Source organism: Tarenaya hassleriana, unplaced genomic scaffold (genome assembly GCF_000463585.1).
Source record: "Tarenaya hassleriana unplaced genomic scaffold, ASM46358v1 Cleome5, whole genome shotgun sequence".
NCBI classification, from domain to species: Eukaryota; Viridiplantae; Streptophyta; class Magnoliopsida; order Brassicales; family Cleomaceae; genus Tarenaya; species Tarenaya hassleriana.
In genome coordinates this window covers 1,283,154-1,302,335 of record NW_010967707.1, presented here as the reverse complement: position 1 = coordinate 1,302,335, position 19,182 = coordinate 1,283,154, and the positions used below count along the sequence as shown (strand labels likewise).

Genomic DNA, 19,182 nt, shown 5'->3' with positions numbered 1-19,182 from the left:
ACCGCTCTTTGGCGTTCCACGTTTTGAGATACAGTTTCTTCTCTTCTTCTTGTTGCGGCATTGGGAGGGTTGTATGAATAGTACATAGGAGGAGGACAGCGAGGAGGAATACGTTATGGACTCCATGGCGATTGCGTTTGCGACCTGGAAAAGTGCGTTTCCGTTTTAGTCTTGAGGAAACCGGCCGCTACAGTGTGGACGCAATGCTTCGTTTTTTTTTTGTTATATTCCTTTTTTCTTTTTCTGGTGCCTTGGAAGTGAAGCAACACGCGGATTTACAAGGAAACGGCAGACTCTGTGCTCTGTTCTGTATATTCTTTGCAGCGAAAGAAAATGTCTCTTTGACAATAAAACGGGCAAAAAAAAAATCTTTTTTTATACAATTAGGAGAAACCGTGTGTTGTGGTTCGCATCGACTCTCAATCCCGACAAGAACGGAAAGGCACCATCATGTACGAGTTCCGTAGCGAGTCGGAGCTCAGTATTGTACGGAAAATAACCTCATCGCCGGAAGAGACCCAGAGGAGGGTGATGAACATGGGAAATTCCCAAAATGCCCCTTACCAAACGACGCCGTTCGCTCCCTCGGTTTCGTCCACACGCGCGAAGCCTTGCCGCGTGCAACACCGTCGACCACACACCTGCACCACCACACCAATTTGCGGAAGCCTCCTCACACTCGCACCACCATGTCACATTCTTAATTACATATGGTAATTATATATATATTATATGCCGAACCAAATAATATCACGACATCACTGTCAAATAAAAAAACTTTTGGTTATTTATTAAAAAAAAAACAAGGAAAATCGGCTCCTAAATTTGTAATTAATAATAGCGAGTCTTTGATCCAGTGGGACGCTTTTCCTCGGCAGTGATTGGTTCTTTCTTACACTCTTTTGACAGTCGAGTCAACACACTCTGTTCTAGTCAGTGTTCGGTCTTACTGCTATGCTACTCCGATTAGGGTTTTTCCTCGTTCCCATATCCGAATTCAGACAAGTCGGGGACAGTTCCAACGGATATGGTGGAGAAGGATTCTCCGATGAGTATTAAGCCCGGTTTTTTCGGGGTTACTGTCTCCGTTCTGCCCATCTGCAGAAACATGGTCTGGTCTCTCATTGGGCTTCGAGGTCAGTCTCTTCCACCCTTCTATTTTGGGTTTGCCCCAAGATTTCGGCTTTTTGTTCTGGGAATCGATTGGTGACTCATCGCAATCCGAAAGTTTCCAGATTTAGGGATTTGGAGATCCCGATCGTTAGTGTTTCTGAATTCGATTGATTCCAGTTGAAATGCAGCTGTAGTGGTGTAGTTCTAGTGTGTATTTAGTGTATTTGCCATTGAATATAAGGACATTGAGTAAGTGGGTACAGTGAGCAATCTAAGGAAACCACTCAGACAACATCAAATGACCAGAAAAATCATTACTTTATCAGCTGAGATGGCGATGATTCTCATCTTTGTTTTGGATTTTGTTTATAGAAATACTCATTTAGAATCTTTTGTGTTGTTTTTCTTGAACGGCTAAGTCCCTGTTTCATAGAAACAATAACTTATTCAAAACGGTGGACGTTGTTTTTATCTTCACTCTTGTCAGGACAAAACAAATGAAAAGTTGTTTTTCTGAGACAAATCTCTTGAACTACGTTTTCAACTTAGCCAATCTGACGGAACAGTGATCTTCTGCAAAGGAATATTATATTGGTCGTTGGAGCTCTTGTTCTTTTGTTCAATATTGGACCTTTTCAATGTAAAATTTGATTTTTGTATGTATTGATCAGATATTTCTATTGTTTTATAGTTGGTTACTGTATGCTTCGATATGTTCACCTCCATTTTGGACCTTTCCCGCTCTCGTCCACATCTAAATTCTAGTGTTTTCCATTTGCTTTGCATATTGTCATGGACCCTTTGATTTCTTTTGAGCAGATTTGCTTGTAGTGTTAGGCTGTTGGTCCTTTCTGAAGTGGTAGCCATGAATTTTGGCTGTTTGGATTGGCCGTTCAATATTGTGATCTCACATAGACCAAGTATGGGATTGGTATTCAAATTAAAATCTCCTGTGCTTTTGCTATTAATTTTTTATGAGGTGATGTAATGTTGGTAGGTAACATCCACTCAAGAAAAGGAACATGTGCCCCAAAAAGAGTGTAAAAGCTAAAATGAGATTATAGTCATATCCGGTGGATTGATACGAATATATTTTGGTAATATATATATATGGCATGATACTTCTTTTCCTAAAGAAGAATAGGACTGGAACAGAGTATAGAAGGAAAAGCTGAATTTTAAGTATTCAGAGAAGCAAAAATGGAAGGAAAGTTTTGTCATATGAGAATACATATCCACATGTGGAGAGTGTGCTACCAAACAAGATAGATAAATACAATAGTGGGGCCTTTTGGTTATAAGTCCCGATAAGCTTCAATTTTCCACGCTATTGCTAAGCAGCAACAGATACACCAAGAACATTGCTTTGGATATGGATTCCTTTTTGCAAATCTGTCCTCATTAATTACAATGTATATCACCGTTACAGATGTTTGTTACCCTTTTTGCTTTTCTACTTATTAGGTAACTTTTTTTAAATGCTATTCTTTACATGTGTATGTACTTATCTACATGCAGAATAGAATACATATATATCCATCAATATAAGAAGGGGAGAGCTCAAGGTTGTGGTGGAAAGGGGTGAAGTTGTAGTAGAGTAGAGTCACTAAGTGAAGCCATGGGAGAAATGGGTTGGTCACCTTTATGGTTTCCTTTGGCTATATTGGGTTTCTATGTTCTAAAATGGGTGGTGAGGAGAATAAATCCATTGATCTATGAGTCCACGCTTGGGGAGAAGAAGCATTATCTGCCTCCAGGAGACTTGGGTTTGCCTTTCATTGGCAATATGAGGCCATTCCTTAAAGCTTTCAAGGGCAGTGACCCTGATTCCTTCACCCGCTCCCTCATCACAAAGTATTTTTTCTCACTCTGTCTTCTTTGCCAAAATCTTACTCAATAGATGATTTTACATTTTCTTGTCATTCTTGTTCGGAAAATGCTTCTTATTGTTTTCTCGGCTTCTCCATGTCAATATATCTGTCATACCCTGGATTTGATTTCAAGGCCTTAAGTTCGATATTTGACCTAGTGTTGCGGCCTTGAATGATGCAGGTATGGAAATACCGGTGTCTATAAAACACACTTGTTTGGAAACCCGAGTGTATTAGTGACGACACCGGACACTTGCAGAAGAGTGTTGGCAGATGATGAGTCCTTTGGACCAGGTTGGCCAAAATCTACCATGGAACTCATTGGCAAGAAGTCCTTTATTGGAATATCCTTTGAAGAACACAAGCGGCTCCGTCGTCTGACCGCTGCCCCTGTCAACGGCCATGAAGCTCTTTCTGTCTACATAGAGTACATCGAAGAAAACGTTATATCCGCTCTCGAGAAGTGGTCCAAAATGGGAGAGTTCGAGTTCTTGACCCATTTGCGCAAGCTTACGTTTAGGATCATAATGTATATTTTTCTTAGCTCGGAGAGCGAGCATATTATGGAGGCAATGGAACGAGTATACACTGACCTTAACTATGGAGTTCGGGCAATGGCCATCAATCTTCCCGGTTTCGCTTACCATAAAGGACTCAAGGTGCTTTTTTTTTTTTAAACTTTTGTCTTGCTGTTGGGTATGCCTTTAGAGATTGATGATAATTATTTTCTTTGTATAGGCGAGGAAAAAGCTTGTGGCCATACTCCAGTCGGCAGTGGATGAACGCAGAAATAAAAGGATGCAGAACATCACATCCAAAAGGAAGGACATGCTGGATAATCTTATGGATGTTGAAGATGAAAATGGAAGGCATTTAGATGATGAAGAAATTATTGATGTTCTACTCATGTATCTGAATGCGGGTCATGAATCCTCTGGCCACACCATCATGTGGGCGACCATTTTCCTTCAGGAAAACCCTGAGTATCTACAGAAGGCCAAGGTGAAGGAGAAAAGCTTAATCTTTTATTTGTTTTTTTTCCTGTAATTTGTTTCTTCCTGTTTCATGTTGTGATATTCATCTCTTCATTTGCATGTGATGCTGCCACAGGAAGAACAAGAGAGGATCTTGAAAAAGAGGCCTGCTGGCCAAAAGGGTTTGACTCTTAAAGAGACTCGAGAAATGGAGTATCTTTCTCAGGCAAAAATTTTGTTCTCATTCCTCTACTGCAACAATGTATATTACTTCTTGTCTGATACCAAGATGATCTTGGCCAGGTTGTTGATGAGACGCTTCGAGTGATAACATTCTCACTGACGGTCTTTCGTGAGGCAAAGACTGATGTCAATGTAAATGGTCAGTATAGAACATCTATGAAACATTTAGCCTTTGAATTCAAGGTGAATTATCTAAAAAAGATTTTGCATGTTTTTTCTCCTTCTCGTTTATTGGTGCTCAGGCTATCTCATCCCAAAAGGCTGGAAGGTTCTGACTTGGTTTAGGAACGTTCACCTGGATCCCGAGATTTATCCCAACCCAAAGAAATTCAATCCTGACAGATGGGATGATGTACATTGGGTTCTTGCTCTATGTCTTTGTATTGGCACTGGGATCCTCTACAAGTTGAAGCTATTGACATTATCTGGTTCTTTTTGTAGGGCTTCACACCAAAGGCTGGTGCTTTCCTTCCCTTTGGTGGAGGAAGACATTTGTGTCCAGGAAATGATCTTGCCAAGCTCGAGGTTTCCATTTTCCTTCATCATTTCCTCCTGAATTATCGGTAATTCTCCAACTGCTGTCACTTTTTGCTTTCCAGTTCTTTAGTTTCATGAGATAATCTCGCTATTAGATTCAAGTTACGAAAAAGGGTTGATCTTCTGATGACAGTAGATAAGAACCGAAACTATACTGTTAACTGTGAGGACGGTTTATGGAAACATTGGGCAAAACCCAGAACCAGTTGGAGAGGAATTTCGAAGCACAAATTCTGATAAATATGGAATATATGTGTTGAATAAGTTTGAGAAGCATAGTCTAACCAGACCAAAACAAACCGATAAATAGGAACATATCTGTATGGTTTTGTCTGTCATGTCTGCCCTCATATGGTTCTTGTCTGATTCTGTTTGGTTCTGGTTTGGTCTGAAAAGACTGATAAGAATCCATGGCTGAGATCTCGCCGGCTCTTATTATGCAGAGTGGAACGGAGTAATCCCAAGTGTCCAGTGATGTATTTGCCTCACAACCGACCCAAAGATAACTGCTTGGCCATCGTCAGGAAAACCAAGTGGTAATCACTCCATGGAAACCAGAAGCAGCAGCAAAAGTATAATGTCATGTCTCAGTCCTAAACCAGCCATGTTGTGGTGTTTGTTCGTTCTTGCCTGAATAACTGCGGTTTTCTCTGTTTATCTCCCCTGGTTTGCTGTTGGTTGAATATGAATGCAAGGTTATAAGATGTTTGAGGATGGTTTCTTATAATAAATAGAATATAATAGTGGTGAGATCTTGATTTTGGGTTTTGGTTTTTACATAGTGCAAGATAAATTTGCAATGTTCCTTCTTAAATATGTTAGAAAAATGAATCATATATCATTTTCAGGATCACTGGACGCTTGCAGAGTAAGCAAAAATGTCATCTTTGATGCACTTGGTATCTCTCAAGCAAAATCCAATTTAATCCCCAATAGAGATGTTCCTGATATTGAGGCTTTTTTTTTTTGTCTTTTTCACTTAAGACAAGACCCCTGATTCAAGTTTGTTATCATAAACGCCATTGAAGCTCAAGATCATGGGGCTCTGCAGAACCATTTGATAAAGTTCTGAAATTTACTGATACCAATTCAACAGATCAAGAAATTCTCCCGGTAAAAAAAAAAACTGCATGTGATAGACTGAGAAATTACCGACGATATAGTGCCTTATGCCCTGCATTTACAGAGCTTAGATGTTCAACTCCCAGAATGATCCTGAATCCTGTTTGTAAGCCATATCCATTCCAGAGAATCGTTACCAATAACTTTGTCTTTTGCAATGATATAGAGAAGAGATATACAGCAAATGACTGACGAAAAGACGGTATCCAAAAGAAATCCATTCCCTGCCGCTGAAAAAGTGAAAATCAGATCGATCCATCTCCCGGTAATTCCAGAAAAGAGCCCTTGAGTTTCCATCAAAACACCCTTCTTTCCCGAGAGACTACAACATGTCTTTGATGAAATCGAGACTAAGTGTATCCTTGATGATGAGGAATACGCCTAGTATTATTACAAGCATGATTCCCGATGACATGATCCCTTGCTCCAACTCCATAGGGAGCTTTCTTCCACCTCGAGCCGCCTCTATGAGGATCAGAGCCAACGTTCCACCATCCAGAGCTGGTAAAGGCAGAAGATTTATCACTGCAAGGTTAAGATTAAGCAATGCAGCAAACTGGTAAAGGCCATCAATGTTTGATCTTGCAACCTCTGCACCCACTGCAATGATGGCAACAGGACCCGAAACTTTACTAGCTGTCTGAGAGAAGTTGAGAAAGGTCTGTTTCAGGCTGTCCAAAACGTTATATGACAGCCCGATGAACTCCCTACCCGAGAAAGTGAACGCCTCGAAGAGGTTCTTCGGTCTAACCTTTGAGAATTTCACGTTCGGTGACAGCTGAACCCCGATCTTCCCCGTTCCATCGAAATTCTTATCCGGGGTTACCCCGATTTCGAAATCTTCACTCCCTCTCTCGATTTTGAGCAGCACGATGTTCTTTGCGTTTCTCTTTACTATGTCAACAACCTTAGAAACAGCATCAGGGCCAGTCTTGGGCAATTCTGCGCCATCAACAGCTAGGATTACGTCTCCAGGAAGTAATCCATCACGGGAAGCAGCTGAAAAGGCCCTAACTTCAGGGACAAGAACACCGGGAAAAGCCTCTTGAACTGGTAATCCGACAGACACCACTTGAACAAAGGTTATTGCGTAAGCGAAGATGATGTTTGCGATAATTCCAGCAGAAACCACGATCACTCTATCCAAAATCGGTCTGTTCTTAAGCAAATTCTCATCGTCAACTGGGATATCACTGTCTGGATCATTATCAGGGAACCCAACAAACCCACCTAGGGGAAACGCCCTAAGGGAGTATTCGACATTGTTGGAGTTGAACTTTGCTAAAATTGGACCAAACCCAATTGCAAACTTACTTACACGAATGCCCTGAAGATAAGCTGCAAGGAAATGACCAGTCTCGTGGACGACGATGATGGCTGTAAGAACAGCAGAAGCCTCTAGAACAGATTCGAAACTCCCCAAATCAACACCAGCAAGAGCTCTTGTCCTGAAATCAAGCCCTTCCCCATCTGCGCACTTCTTGTTTCCAAACAAAAACCTGTTCTTGATGCCGTAGAAGCTCTGGTCCGACAAAGCGGGGAGTTTGGGGTAAAGATGAGATTTTGGGAATTGGGTTTTGGATCTTCGCCGGAAATATGAGGCGGGGTCGTCGAAACAGGAGAGAGTATAAGGAAATCGGCGAGAAATTGGAGAAGAGGAGAGGTTTATGAGCATGGTTTCTGGAGGTCAGGAGAATTTTGGGTACGGAGAAGGGGAAATATGGGATCCATTGAAGACCAGAGAAAGAGATAATGATGCCATAAGACTTTGTTTTCATATATATGTGGATGGAATTTAACCCACCGGTCTCGTAGTCTCCTTCCAAATTTTCTTATTTTATCCATGCGACACGAAATTTTATTAGCAAGTATATAATTACCAATATATATATATATATATTCGAATGTGCTAATTATCATTCATACTAATATTTGGTTCCGTTAAATAATAAATAGAGACGAATTTGATAAAATATATATATACAATACATAATGTCATTAATTTCATATTATGGCCCATAATATCTTGATAATGATACCGTATTAATAACGGGCTTTATAAAAGGCCCAACTTACAAGAATTAAATGGGCTTTTATTTCAGCCCACATGTTTGGGCTTTCTGACTAATTCCTGATGGGTTTTGGATTTTTTTTATGTTCATCCCTATGGCATATGTATGTAACTATCATTGCGAGTGAAATTCATTAAACACTCCGAATAGAAAAATCAAGGGACTGGCTAAAAAGTCTGAGAGTCCAAATATCCAAGTTGCCGACCAAATTCTGAGGTTTGGTGCGCACGTGATTAAATAGAGACATGTACGAAAATTAATATTATTTTTCATACTTTTAGCTTTATCCATTTTGTTTGATTAATCGGTATGGGCAACTGCGAAATAGTCGAAAGTTATGGAATTGATTTCAAGAATATATACATGCATGTATATATACTATGCGTGTGCATAGCTTCAAACAATAAATTTAATTTTATACCGCTTTTAGTGGGAATATTTAAAAGAAATCATCATAACTTTTGAAACGTGTATCCATTGAAAATAGTATCCGGTTACAAATTCCGATCTGGCAAATAAATTCAAATTTGTCTACGGTCCAAATAATACAACCTTGCAATATAATTTCTCTTCATATATATATATATATGTTCTCAAAGTGTTTGAACGCAACAAGATGTAGTTGGCTTTTTTCCATTTAGACTCTGAATTCAACTTGTTTGAATCATAAGATATAGATGACTAATGTCTTTGCGTCTCCCTGTCATCCTTTTTGAAAAAAAAAATATTTTTTATTTTTCTTTTTGCTAAAAGTAAGAAATTTATACACCACAACATAACATTCTTGTAGTTTAAGACTTTTTTTGTGTAATATTCTAACTACTTGAGTTAAATGAATGTTAATCAACGCAAATACAATTAAAATAGTATATGGTTATATCGAAACAAATTAACTTCAAAGTTAAATGAATGGTTTTTTTAAAACTAAATTTGAAAACAAATGAGAAATCTAATAAAATGATGTTTTCAAATAAATGTTTTAAATAAAATATAAACAAAAATCAAATTTATATGGAATACAAATTGATTTAATAATCGATATAAAATTGAAAGAATATAATTTTTATATTTGAAAAAAAATCAAATCAAAACGAAGTGACCATCATGAAAATAGTCATATCCGAGTATTACTATATAAAAACTTAAATAAGCATTTTAGCGTACTGTCCAAAATTTAATTTTAAAAACAAAAAGAGTAACCAAAAGCCAAATGAAAAAGGTACAGCAATTTATAATATAATGAAAATATTATTGGAATCCACGGACTGATATAATTAAAACACAACACTTTAGTATAATTTTAAAATAAAAATTTCAGTCCAAACAAATTTTATTAAAAATAATCCAATCATTTACTAAATTTTATACAAAATTTACACTTTTTTAATTGATGGGACACACACATGCCTACGTCAAGATTTATCAAGCATTTTCGCGTAATGCCCAGATATTTAAATAAGAAAACAAAGAATGATCAAAGCCCTACTGAAAAGGATGGAATATTAAATATTTTGTAATAAATTCGTATAGAAATTAAATCAAACTGAATAATAAATATCTGTAAATAGATGTGCGAAAACCCACTTTCGTTTCTTCTTCGCCATCCCCCTCGAATTCCTGTGGGTGGAAACGAAAAGGCGACCAGGTTCAATGAACCTTAAAAAATAAAAGAAATATATCCGTCTTTTAGCTTTTTAGCTTTTCTTAAAGGAAAAATAAATATATTTTTAAATCTAAATTTATTATTATTACAAAATCAGATCATAAGAAGGCTTTCGGTGTTGCAGCCGCTGAGCTGAGAGAGAGAGATTCTCCAATGGCTTCTCTGGTAGATGATGGATGGCTTCTTCATATTCCTGGTACGTTTCTCTATGCATTCACTATCATACATATAGATATACACACGCATAACCATCATATATATATATATATAGAGAGAGAGAGAGAGGGAGTGAGATGTATATATGTGTAAGCACATGTATATATAACATGCCGATATTGACTGAAGAACACACATACGCATATATCGTATGTGATTCGCGAATTAAGGCATTTTTTTTTGGTAAAAAACCAAGCCGATGGAGAGAATTAAGCAAGTAATCGGAGGTCTTAACCGGATCCGGTCTGGTTTTGCGATTTCATTTCATAATACGCTCTATCGATACCAAACTGGTCCGGATTTTCTTCTTCAAACACACACACGTGCCATGCAAAATACAACACACGCGCCACGCGCTCATTCTTTACGTACGTTCCTTGATTGCGTATTTTACTTGAAACGTGTATTATTATCCCTATTTTTATTAGGGTTTTTCATGTTTCTTTTTTTAAAAAAAAAGTTGATTTATGTTTTCCTTACGTTATTATCGAATTGTAAATTAGTTTTAACCATACAACGCAAAATAACATTCGATATTTATCTATTTGGGTGTATCTACGTAAATTTATTATCGGAAATAGTAATGATAATATATGTGACGAAAGCTATAGATTTGTCCATATCTATGCGTCTAATACATTTCCATGATTTCACTTCAGGATAAGACCATGAATATGGATTACGCAAAGGAATCAAGAACATGGATTGATATTTATTACTAAAGGGAGCAAGCTAATAAGCTAATGATATGATATTCGATTCGAGTCGATATTTTTATTTCATGGCTACGGAAAAAGAGTTCCCCTCGCAAAACTTCAAACATCTCTTTTTATTGAATAAAACCATACAATGCGTTTGGTGGTTCTATTATTATGCCGAATGTAATTAGCTTATAACGACTGCTGTAACCTTCTTTATATATATATATATATGTATATGAACTTATGTTCATGCGACGTTCCTCTCCTACGCGGGCATGAGTGTTGGGCCAGGCCATGTTGAAATCCATTAGAAAAGGCCCATATCTTACGGAATAGAGCGGTCCATCATGAACTGATATTGGACTGACCCAATATGTATGAATCGAATTTAAATGCTCGGAGATTATATCTTAAATATCCTTGAAAAATCTCCCAAGATAAATATATATATGTAATCGTTGATATACTTGAAGTAGTTTATATGCCAATTACATGCATATACCTCGAGTGAAAGTTTCAATAAGTAAATGTTATGTTTAATGGATGGACGCAAATAAATAAGTACGTAGGGCGTAAGCTATTATATAATATTGGATGAATGAGAGGTGAGAGACGTGATGATTCAGGAAACGTAATTGGCCACCCTTTTGCTTCATACAGCTTAAGGTTATTTGCATGTCTGTCCCTACCATCACCATCTCTCCGTATTATTATTGTTATTAACCTAAAAAATCATAGTGGAAAGGTGCATTAAAGCAAGTTATTTTGGATTTTGAAACCCAACAAATCCAATCATACGATTTCAAAATCCAATTTAACAGTAAATCTAATTTAGATTTTGTATGTGGATGTGACCCCACCTCTTGTTCACTCTTTTCAGAGATGAATAACAATTAGACGGGACCAAATAATTGAAAATTTGGATCGAAAAAATCATGGGTTATACAACGAATTCATATTCATTTCCCAAAAAAATTGAGAATTCCCACTAATCCCTAATCTAATTTCTCTAAATCCACCCGAATACCCATCATATCATAATCTTCGTATCTTCGAGACTTCACATCACGTTTCCACTAATCACGAACTCACAGTGTGACCCACCAATCATCGTTCCGTCGCATCTCTCCCTCACTGTAACCCAATCCCCACCCTCCAAATCCCAAGTGGGCCCCCCGTATCCAACGCATCGCAACCGTCCGATCCTCTCATCGTGAGAAACCCACCTACTTGGATGGCCCAGATCCTCCTCTTCCTCCACCGACCTCCAAAACAACTGATCCATCACACTCGTCGGCGAATTCGAAATCGAACCGGGAATCAGACCCGGTTCTGGATCCGGTTTACAAACAAACGGATGGTTTAGAAGCTGGCTCGCCGTCCATCTCTCTTCTGGTTTTCTCTCGAGACACCTTCGCAGGAAATCCTTCGCCTGTTCCGTAAGAAAGCATGGTATCTCCGGCGACTCACCCGAATAGCCGACCCGGTAAATCACCGAGAATGGGTCGCCGGCTTCCGCAGTCCACGGCGGAGAACCAGTGGCCATCTCTATGACCGTACACCCCACGGCCCATATATCACTCTCCTTCCCCTGTTTCTCCCCACGCGCCGCCTCCGGCGCCATGAACGCCGGCGTCCCCCGAATCGGTTCGGCTGAATCAGGTTCCGGGTCGACCCGTTTCGCGCACCCGAAATCCGCGATCATGGCGTCGCCGCTTTCTCCGATCAGGACATTACTTCCCTTGATGTCACAATGAACGATGCCTTTGGAGTGAAGATACTCTAATCCCCGAATTATTTGGCGCGTGTACTTCGCGAACATGGTTTCGCCGAGCCCGCTGCCGTTCTTCGCCGCCACGTCCGCCACCGTGCCGGACGGAGCGTATTCCATGAGGAGGTTATACACGGCGGAGTCGGAGCGCATTTTGGTAATATGACATCCCCTGTATCCGACAACGTACGGAGAGTTCAGAGATGACAGGATCTTGGCTTCTCTTTGCAAGAACCCTGACCGCGAGAGCTCGGCGGATTTCACGGCGATTATTTCGCCAGAATTGTGACACGTGGCAGCGTAGACGGTGGCGGAGGAGCCGCGGCCTAATGTTCTTCCCCTCGTCCATTCCATTTGGAGAAGACAAAGGAAACTTCTGAAGAAAAAATTGTTTTTTTGTCTTGGTCTTACATTCCACTTAGCTTCTTGTTCGGAAGGTATTTATATAAGAGGCGCTATTTTTTTTCCTAATTAGATAGTGTATACGTAACATCGATTTTATCTATAAACGAAAAAGAAAAAAAAAGCTTATGAATATTTTATCCGCGTGGCGTGGGGTCGTTTTAAATTTGGTAACCGAATATTTCAAGAAAAATATTTCGTAAAATCATGTGTTATTTCAATATAAAGATTTCCAACAGATACATATATATATATATATATATGTATGTAATTTGTCAATATTTGTACGCATTTAATAAGTGGAAACTCAATGGTACGAAAAAGAGTTTTCAACGGAAAAAAAATAATTATGTGAAAAAACTTCTATCGGTCAGCGATGCAACAAATTTTAGAAGGTAAGGTTAGAGGGAGTGAGTACGTATCTGAAGTTGGTTCGGTGGGATGACGTGGCACTTCGTTAGGAATGTAGACGGTCATTCATTGGATAGCCTGTACTCCAAAAGGTGATGACGTGTCGCACTTCGTATGGTCAAACACTCTGTTTCCGACCAGAGTTCCGTAGATGTCTCGAGACACGTGTCAGCAAATTTAGGATGCTACGAGGAGCTTACAAGTGGCCGAATCTTTTTTTTTTTTTTTGTAAAAGAGGAAACAAGTGTTCCGTTTTCAATTGTATTTGTGCGAGTTTGGTATCAAAATGTGGAGATGGAAAAGTTGGGCACTTCGGTAGATTTGATCGATCATCCACACACTTGGAACTTATGTCGTCACATTTCGTCATGGACATTTATTATTTTTTATCATTATTTATTTCCAATTATACGTACGTGTGGATATGTATTTAGATATAATATATTTTTTTTCTATTTGATTAAAGTCAACGGTTTCACATAGATTATAAACATTTTAAGTTATTTATATCTTCATGTGGCCAAAGTGCCTAGAGTTTGGGGGGTGGTTTTAACCACCATCGGTTGGATTATGAAATAAACGTGTCATTGTCGATATATGATTAGGTCGATATATATCATTCTTATGAATTTGATTGGAAACAAATGCGTGAAAAAAGATTTTCCAAAATATGTAGTTTTTATTAGTTTTTAGTACAAACCAAAATGTACGACAAGTTATATTTTTCCCATAGCATAAATCTGTATCCATAAATAAGATTAACTATATATGCACGCCATTAATTAGTAATAACTGCTTTAATCACATGCTTTTGGGCATCAACGCAGATAAAATATTTATGAATAAAAAAATACAAATTGTTTGACGAAAAAACGTGTTTGAACAAGCGACAAATTGGGTTTACCTAAGTTATGTTCTGTTGGTAATTAAAGATAACAAGGAAACTATTTGGTGAGACGATTTCAATTGCATTTACATTTAAAAAAAATTAAAATACGCACAACACACCCATCACATGTGACATGTCATCATGCTACGTACATGAGTATACACATACATATGCTTATACCAATTGAAATATCTATAAGCATTACAAATATTCACACCTAAATGACATATGGTTTAGGTTACAAACACACACACACATATATATATATATATATATATACATGTATCACGTGGCATGAAAACCAAGGTGGAGGGTAAAGAATGTTTATATATAAAGAAAGCCTACTTCAAGCAACAATCTACTCAATTATAAAATTACATTAAATAAGAAAAAAAACAAAATGATGAAAAAAGAAAGAAAGTTCTACTTTTAAAAAGAAGAATACGAGCAGTGTTTTTTTGTTGATTAATTAACGTACGAACAATAACAGTTTATATAAGCTGGTGAAAAATTACGTTTCATTACCATTCGTGTTATAAAGAAAAAAAAATGTCAACATTATTATAATGTAAACCGAATTTGCCGAAGTCCGGTTAAGGGTATTAAAATATATAATTATTTATTTGGCATTTTTCTATTAATAATCAGTAAAAGTGATAAAAGTACAATTTTGGATTGAGTTGTTTTTTTTTTCTCTCTAATTATTGGCATTTTAAGTTTAAATCCAAGGTGGCAGCACTTTATTGGTCTATATTGTTCGTTTTATCATAAAATAATCACGACCAGAAACAATAATTTCCATTCATTAATTAACAATTATCAAACACTAATAACACAAATAAAGATATAATTAAATAAAAATTTGAAAGAAGGTGTTGGGTCGGAGAAGTTGAAACGAAGGAACCGAAACAAAGACCAAAAGTGTCAAAAGGTTACAACTAATATTATCTCGAACTACTAATTTAAAAAGGTTAGGGTTTAGTAGTTATGAAGCAAATTAATGATATTTTTATTCTTATTCGGCGCAATACAAAAGTAATATTATACGTACAAAATCATAATAATGGTGATATCTTTTATTGATTAATTAGCAAATTAAATTTATAATGGGTCATTCTTTTTCGTATAATATGAGTATAATTATAAGCAGACTCTATTTTAAGATATAAAATGAAATCAATAAAATGTCCATTTATTCAAACTATTTTTTTTAAGTGGGTGTTGGTAACATGCATTGAAATGAGATGTTTTCTATAAATGTAGATTCAATTTCAGTAATTATAATATGGTATTGTATTAGTCAAATACAAATTTCAATTCTTATGCAACCTCAACTATATATATATATATATATTTTTTTTTTTTTATGTTAACCAAGAGATTTACTTGAACTTTCGGTTCAACTTATATCCACCTAGATCCGGGAGTAGTCTTTAAGGGCCCGACGACAGGGGCCCAAAGAGCAACACCTTCCCAATCAAGAAATTATCCTCCTCCCTTCCTAGCAGCTGAAATGGAACTCGTGATCCTGAACCCAACTCAACTACTCGCACCCAAAACCATTCATTTTAAATTTAAAAACTATTCATTTTTTTATTGGTATATGTTTTCTAATGTATGAATTTGTTTTTGATATATTAACTGAATAACAAAAGAAGTTTTAAAAGCAAAGATTAATGGGACATTAGTTTAGAAACATATTTTTTTAATGCGTGGCTTATAAGTTACAGAGCATGAAATCAAAGTAGCTTCTTCCCCAAGCAATTCACGTGTGGCATTCTTGCTTATACTCGCATCATGCACGCATATACATACATACATATATATATATATATATATATATATAACATTTTTATTTATTATACAACTTTCGGGCGATTAACCGATGGAACCACAAGGCACAAAACTTGATACGACAAGTAATGTAATTCGAAAACTCTTAATTGACGATTTTCATTAAAGTATTTGCCCAATGGGTGTAGGACACGTGTGTCACCCATATGGCAAGATCCACTATGTACGTGTCGCAGGTGTGAATTCGGCGGCGAGTTTTTTTATTTTCGTTTTGCTAATGTGCGGTTTATGGGTTCTTATCATATTTAATCAGAATAAAATCGTTATTAAAAATTTAAACTCAAACTGAAAACAAATTAAAATCGTCAGTAAAAATGTCAACTCATTTTGAGAATTCGACTGATAATTATAATGCGTTTTTTTACGAAATTATATCAAATGTGAGATACATGAAAATAGAGCTGTCGGCAACAAAAAAAAAATGATAAAATACATGCACAGATATATAGTTTACAGCAGATTCATATATATATGGATATATTATAAATTATGTTAAACAAAAAGATATGCCATTTATAACAAAAGTAATGGTGAGAATAATAGTTTCAAGATATTATGTTGGTTTTTCAATATACTTTTAACCAAATTGAATTGTTGTTGAAATCTTATTCTGTCTCTTTTTTTCTTGTTGGTAAATGGAAAATGCGAATAAAGGTTAGGGATATGGCGTTGGGGTTGGTTGGACCGACACCGCATTTAACTGTGCAGCTCTTATGTTATTGTTAACAGAATAAAATATTTATTTTAATTTATTACTACCGACTCTCTTATCATTTATGTTTTTTTTTCCGTGTTTTCATATCTTTTTTTTCCCTTGAGGGAACGTGAGGTTGTGCTTTTGCCGTATTATATTTTAATCTTAGTTTTCGTTATAAAAATTGTTGTAAAACTTATATTATTTTTGGACCGAAAATACGCATATAAGAAACATTAATTTATATACATTTTGTTAATAGTAGGAATCCAACATTTTTTGTCCTTGGCAATCTATGTATATTGTTGTCACATATCTCTCCTTGCATGAAACACGTGCAATACAACACGGATTTCTTTCAAAGTAATATATTGTAAAAAAATAAATTGGAATTACACAAAATTATATAAAATAAGAAAAATAGAGAAAAGAGGTCAATCGGGTGTCCAATCGTTTTCACATTCATGTAAAGAAACGTGATTACGGAATACACTTTTTATTGAAGAAGAGTTGAATTTTTTAGGTCCATTATTAAATGCATTAATTAGCAGTTCATTATGTTAAGCTCCCTTTTTTTTCCAATGAATGATTAAAATCGGTTTTTGCGTATACCACACATATTCAGGGATGTTAATTCTCGAATTAAGACCTCTATATATATATATATATATGATTACACATTATATTTCCTAAAAAAATTAGATACTATTATTTTTTTTCAATATTCGAATCTTACATTTTTTTTATTACATGCCAATACAAAAACTCGTTCGAATCTGAATTTTGAATATAAGTGAGATCTCTTTTGGATCATGTAAAAAAATAATAAAACTAACGATATCTAACATTTACAATATCCATTAGACTGAATATAAATGTATAAAGTAGAAAAACAATATGAAATGATTGCATAAATTGAGGTGCAGGCCAATGTGATTATTCGCTTTGACAATAGATTTCGTGCCCACTGAATTTAATAAATAATTATATATATATATATATATATATATTCTTAATTAGAGCGGAAGGAAACCGAATACACATATGACATTTGCCTGACGTCACATTAGATACAGCACCTCTCAAGTTTATTTAACGAACTTAGGCATGGAGAGATCTTTAATTATCATCGACATCTCACCATACTAAAATTTAGCACCCAATTAATTATTTACCATATTAGAATTCTTTGGCACGATTCTTAAGTCCACAATGCACGACACTCATATTTTCCAATGGGATTTTTTTCAAAAAAATAAAAGATAAATAATACACAATATTAATAGCGGATATCCAAAATTTTGAAATAATCGATTTGAATCCATATAATTAATAACATTAGTCATATATGAATCGTAAAATAGTATAAAAAATGAATTTATAGAGCCATATAATTACGAGATGTTTGAATATTTTTACAGAACGGAAATATATACACACACACACACAAAACGCAAGAAAGCTGATATACATGATCGATTTTTAAGAGAATTTTTTAAAAAAGTTTCATGGTAAACTTGTACATATAATTGGGCCGTAGACCCAATTTTTACAATTGGGTAATAGGGCCGTATCATATGCCATGGCCCAAGGTTGATATTTTGTTCATTTATTTTCTAAAATTATAGACCCGATTTTCGGTTAAGGCTTTGACTGAACCGAAGTAAACTAAACCAAGTTTAGCTTGGTTTGATATCTTCTAAATTTCCAATTTGAATCGAAAATGTTTCCATACCGAAATCCAAGTAAAACTTAACAAAGGTCAAATTCCATTAAATTAATGAAAACTTTGATATAAAACCCGAATCAAAATCAATTTCAAACTAATTGAATTAATAAAATAAAATAAATGAATTATGACTTAAAAAACTGACTTTATTGTACGTGCCTCTATTATCCACTGCCTACTAACACGACCTCTCGACCACACAACTGCAACATCAAATATCACGTTTGCATACGCATATCACCACACTCAATAGCAATCATTACGTACAGACAAACATATACACATATCCTTTTTTGGTAAACAAATATTTGCATATATATATATATATATATACCTTATATGAATAAAGGCCACAGACTATAGATCAGTACTGAGCTAAAGAAAGGTCCTCCATTAATGGCGGATTCAAGCTCTTCCCTCCCTCTCTACGAGAAAGTTTCTCACAAAAGTTTGATTCTCAGAGCGGTCGATGTAACGATTCTCGGTCTTCTATTCGCCCTCCTGGCTTATCGGATTCTATACATGAATCAAAAAGATTCCGTTTGGACCGCCGCGTTCCTATGCGAATCTTTCTTCTGTTTCATATGGTCTCTCGTTACCATCGTGAAATGGAGCCCTGTGGACTATAAGACGTACCCCGACCGACTCCATGAAAGGTTCGTGTAATGAAGAGTGTACACACACACACGTATATATATTATCTATATCTCCGATAATTTCGGAACATCGAATTATAATTTTGTTTTGGGTAAAGGGTTTGTGAGCTTCCGCCGGTGGATATGTTCGTGACGACGGCGGATCCGGTGATGGAGCCGCCGGTGATAACAGTGAACACGGTGCTTTCGTTGCTGGCGGTGAATTATCCGGCGGAAAAACTCGCCTGTTACGTTTCCGACGACGGCGGCTCCTCCCCCACCTTC

General features: G+C 36.4%; 5 protein-coding genes and 1 long non-coding RNA gene across 9 annotated transcripts in view; 4 read left to right on the top strand and 2 right to left on the bottom strand.

Annotated features, from left to right (window-relative positions):
- The window catches only part of LOC104826150 (probable beta-1,3-galactosyltransferase 2), a 4,086-nt gene extending 3,679 nt beyond the window's left edge, over nt 1-407 (top strand). Inside the window, exon 12 of one of the 2 annotated variants that reach the window (XM_010558700.1) lies at nt 1-407. In XM_010558700.1, the coding sequence (XP_010557002.1) occupies nt 1-27 (27 nt within the window). In that variant the 3' untranslated portion in view covers nt 28-407. The other variant, XM_010558699.1, reaches the window with a different exon arrangement.
- Nucleotides 408-865: 458 nt separating this feature from the next.
- LOC104826149 (ent-kaurenoic acid oxidase 1) lies at nt 866-5,499 on the top strand. Of its 2 annotated transcripts, none has more exons than XM_010558697.2 (9): nt 866-1,136; nt 2,632-2,967; nt 3,166-3,643; nt 3,723-3,986; nt 4,095-4,184; nt 4,262-4,340; nt 4,444-4,553; nt 4,643-4,764; nt 5,182-5,499. In XM_010558697.2, exons 2-9 carry the CDS (start codon nt 2,732-2,734, stop codon nt 5,276-5,278), a joined length of 1,476 nt encoding a protein of 491 aa, XP_010556999.1. In that variant the 5' UTR covers nt 866-1,136; nt 2,632-2,731; the 3' UTR covers nt 5,279-5,499. The 2 variants fall into 2 exon arrangements, with proteins under 2 accessions (XP_010556999.1, XP_010557000.1); XM_010558698.2 differs by lacking the exon at nt 866-1,136 and adding an exon at nt 2,451-2,525.
- A 446-nt stretch (nt 5,500-5,945) lies between these two features.
- Nucleotides 5,946-7,618, bottom strand: LOC104826148 (membrane metalloprotease ARASP, chloroplastic-like). Its single transcript, XM_010558696.1, has one exon. It carries the CDS (start codon nt 7,533-7,535, stop codon nt 6,183-6,185), a length of 1,353 nt encoding a protein of 450 aa, XP_010556998.1. The 5' UTR covers nt 7,536-7,618; the 3' UTR covers nt 5,946-6,182.
- Nucleotides 7,619-9,291: 1,673 nt separating this feature from the next.
- On the top strand, nt 9,292-10,767 carry LOC104826147. The gene is made up of 2 exons (XR_773696.1): nt 9,292-9,791; nt 10,471-10,767. It is a non-coding gene; the product is annotated as an uncharacterized LOC104826147 (long non-coding RNA).
- A 363-nt stretch (nt 10,768-11,130) lies between these two features.
- Nucleotides 11,131-12,760, bottom strand: LOC104826146 (mitogen-activated protein kinase kinase kinase 3-like). The gene has a single exon (XM_010558695.1). It carries the CDS (start codon nt 12,635-12,637, stop codon nt 11,573-11,575), a length of 1,065 nt encoding a protein of 354 aa, XP_010556997.1. The 5' UTR covers nt 12,638-12,760; the 3' UTR covers nt 11,131-11,572.
- A 5,754-nt stretch (nt 12,761-18,514) lies between these two features.
- The window catches only part of LOC104826144 (cellulose synthase-like protein B3), a 4,475-nt gene continuing 3,807 nt past the window's right edge, over nt 18,515-19,182 (top strand). Inside the window, exons 1-2 of one of the 2 annotated variants that reach the window (XM_010558694.2) lie at nt 18,515-18,918; nt 19,017-19,167. In XM_010558694.2, coding sequence (XP_010556996.1) covers nt 18,659-18,918; nt 19,017-19,167 — 411 coding nt within the window. In that variant the 5' untranslated portion in view covers nt 18,515-18,658. Of the gene's footprint in view, nt 18,919-19,016; nt 19,170-19,182 lie in introns of both variants that reach the window. The other variant, XM_019204178.1, reaches the window with a different exon arrangement.

Bases quoted from the DNA above. Each gene is read 5' to 3' on its own strand.
- LOC104826149 (XM_010558697.2), top strand. From the start codon at position 2,732: ATGGGAGAAATGGGTTGGTCACCTTTATGGTTTCCTTTGGCTATATTG. The intron at 3,644-3,722 runs GTGCTTTTTTTT...TTCTTTGTATAG, and splicing joins CTTACCATAAAGGACTCAAG to GCGAGGAAAAAGCTTGTGGC. The intron at 3,987-4,094 runs GTGAAGGAGAAA...ATGCTGCCACAG, and splicing joins AGTATCTACAGAAGGCCAAG to GAAGAACAAGAGAGGATCTT.
- LOC104826146 (XM_010558695.1), bottom strand. From the start codon at position 12,637: ATGGAATGGACGAGGGGAAGAACATTAGGCCGCGGCTCCTCCGCCACC.
- LOC104826148 (XM_010558696.1), bottom strand. From the start codon at position 7,535: ATGCTCATAAACCTCTCCTCTTCTCCAATTTCTCGCCGATTTCCTTAT.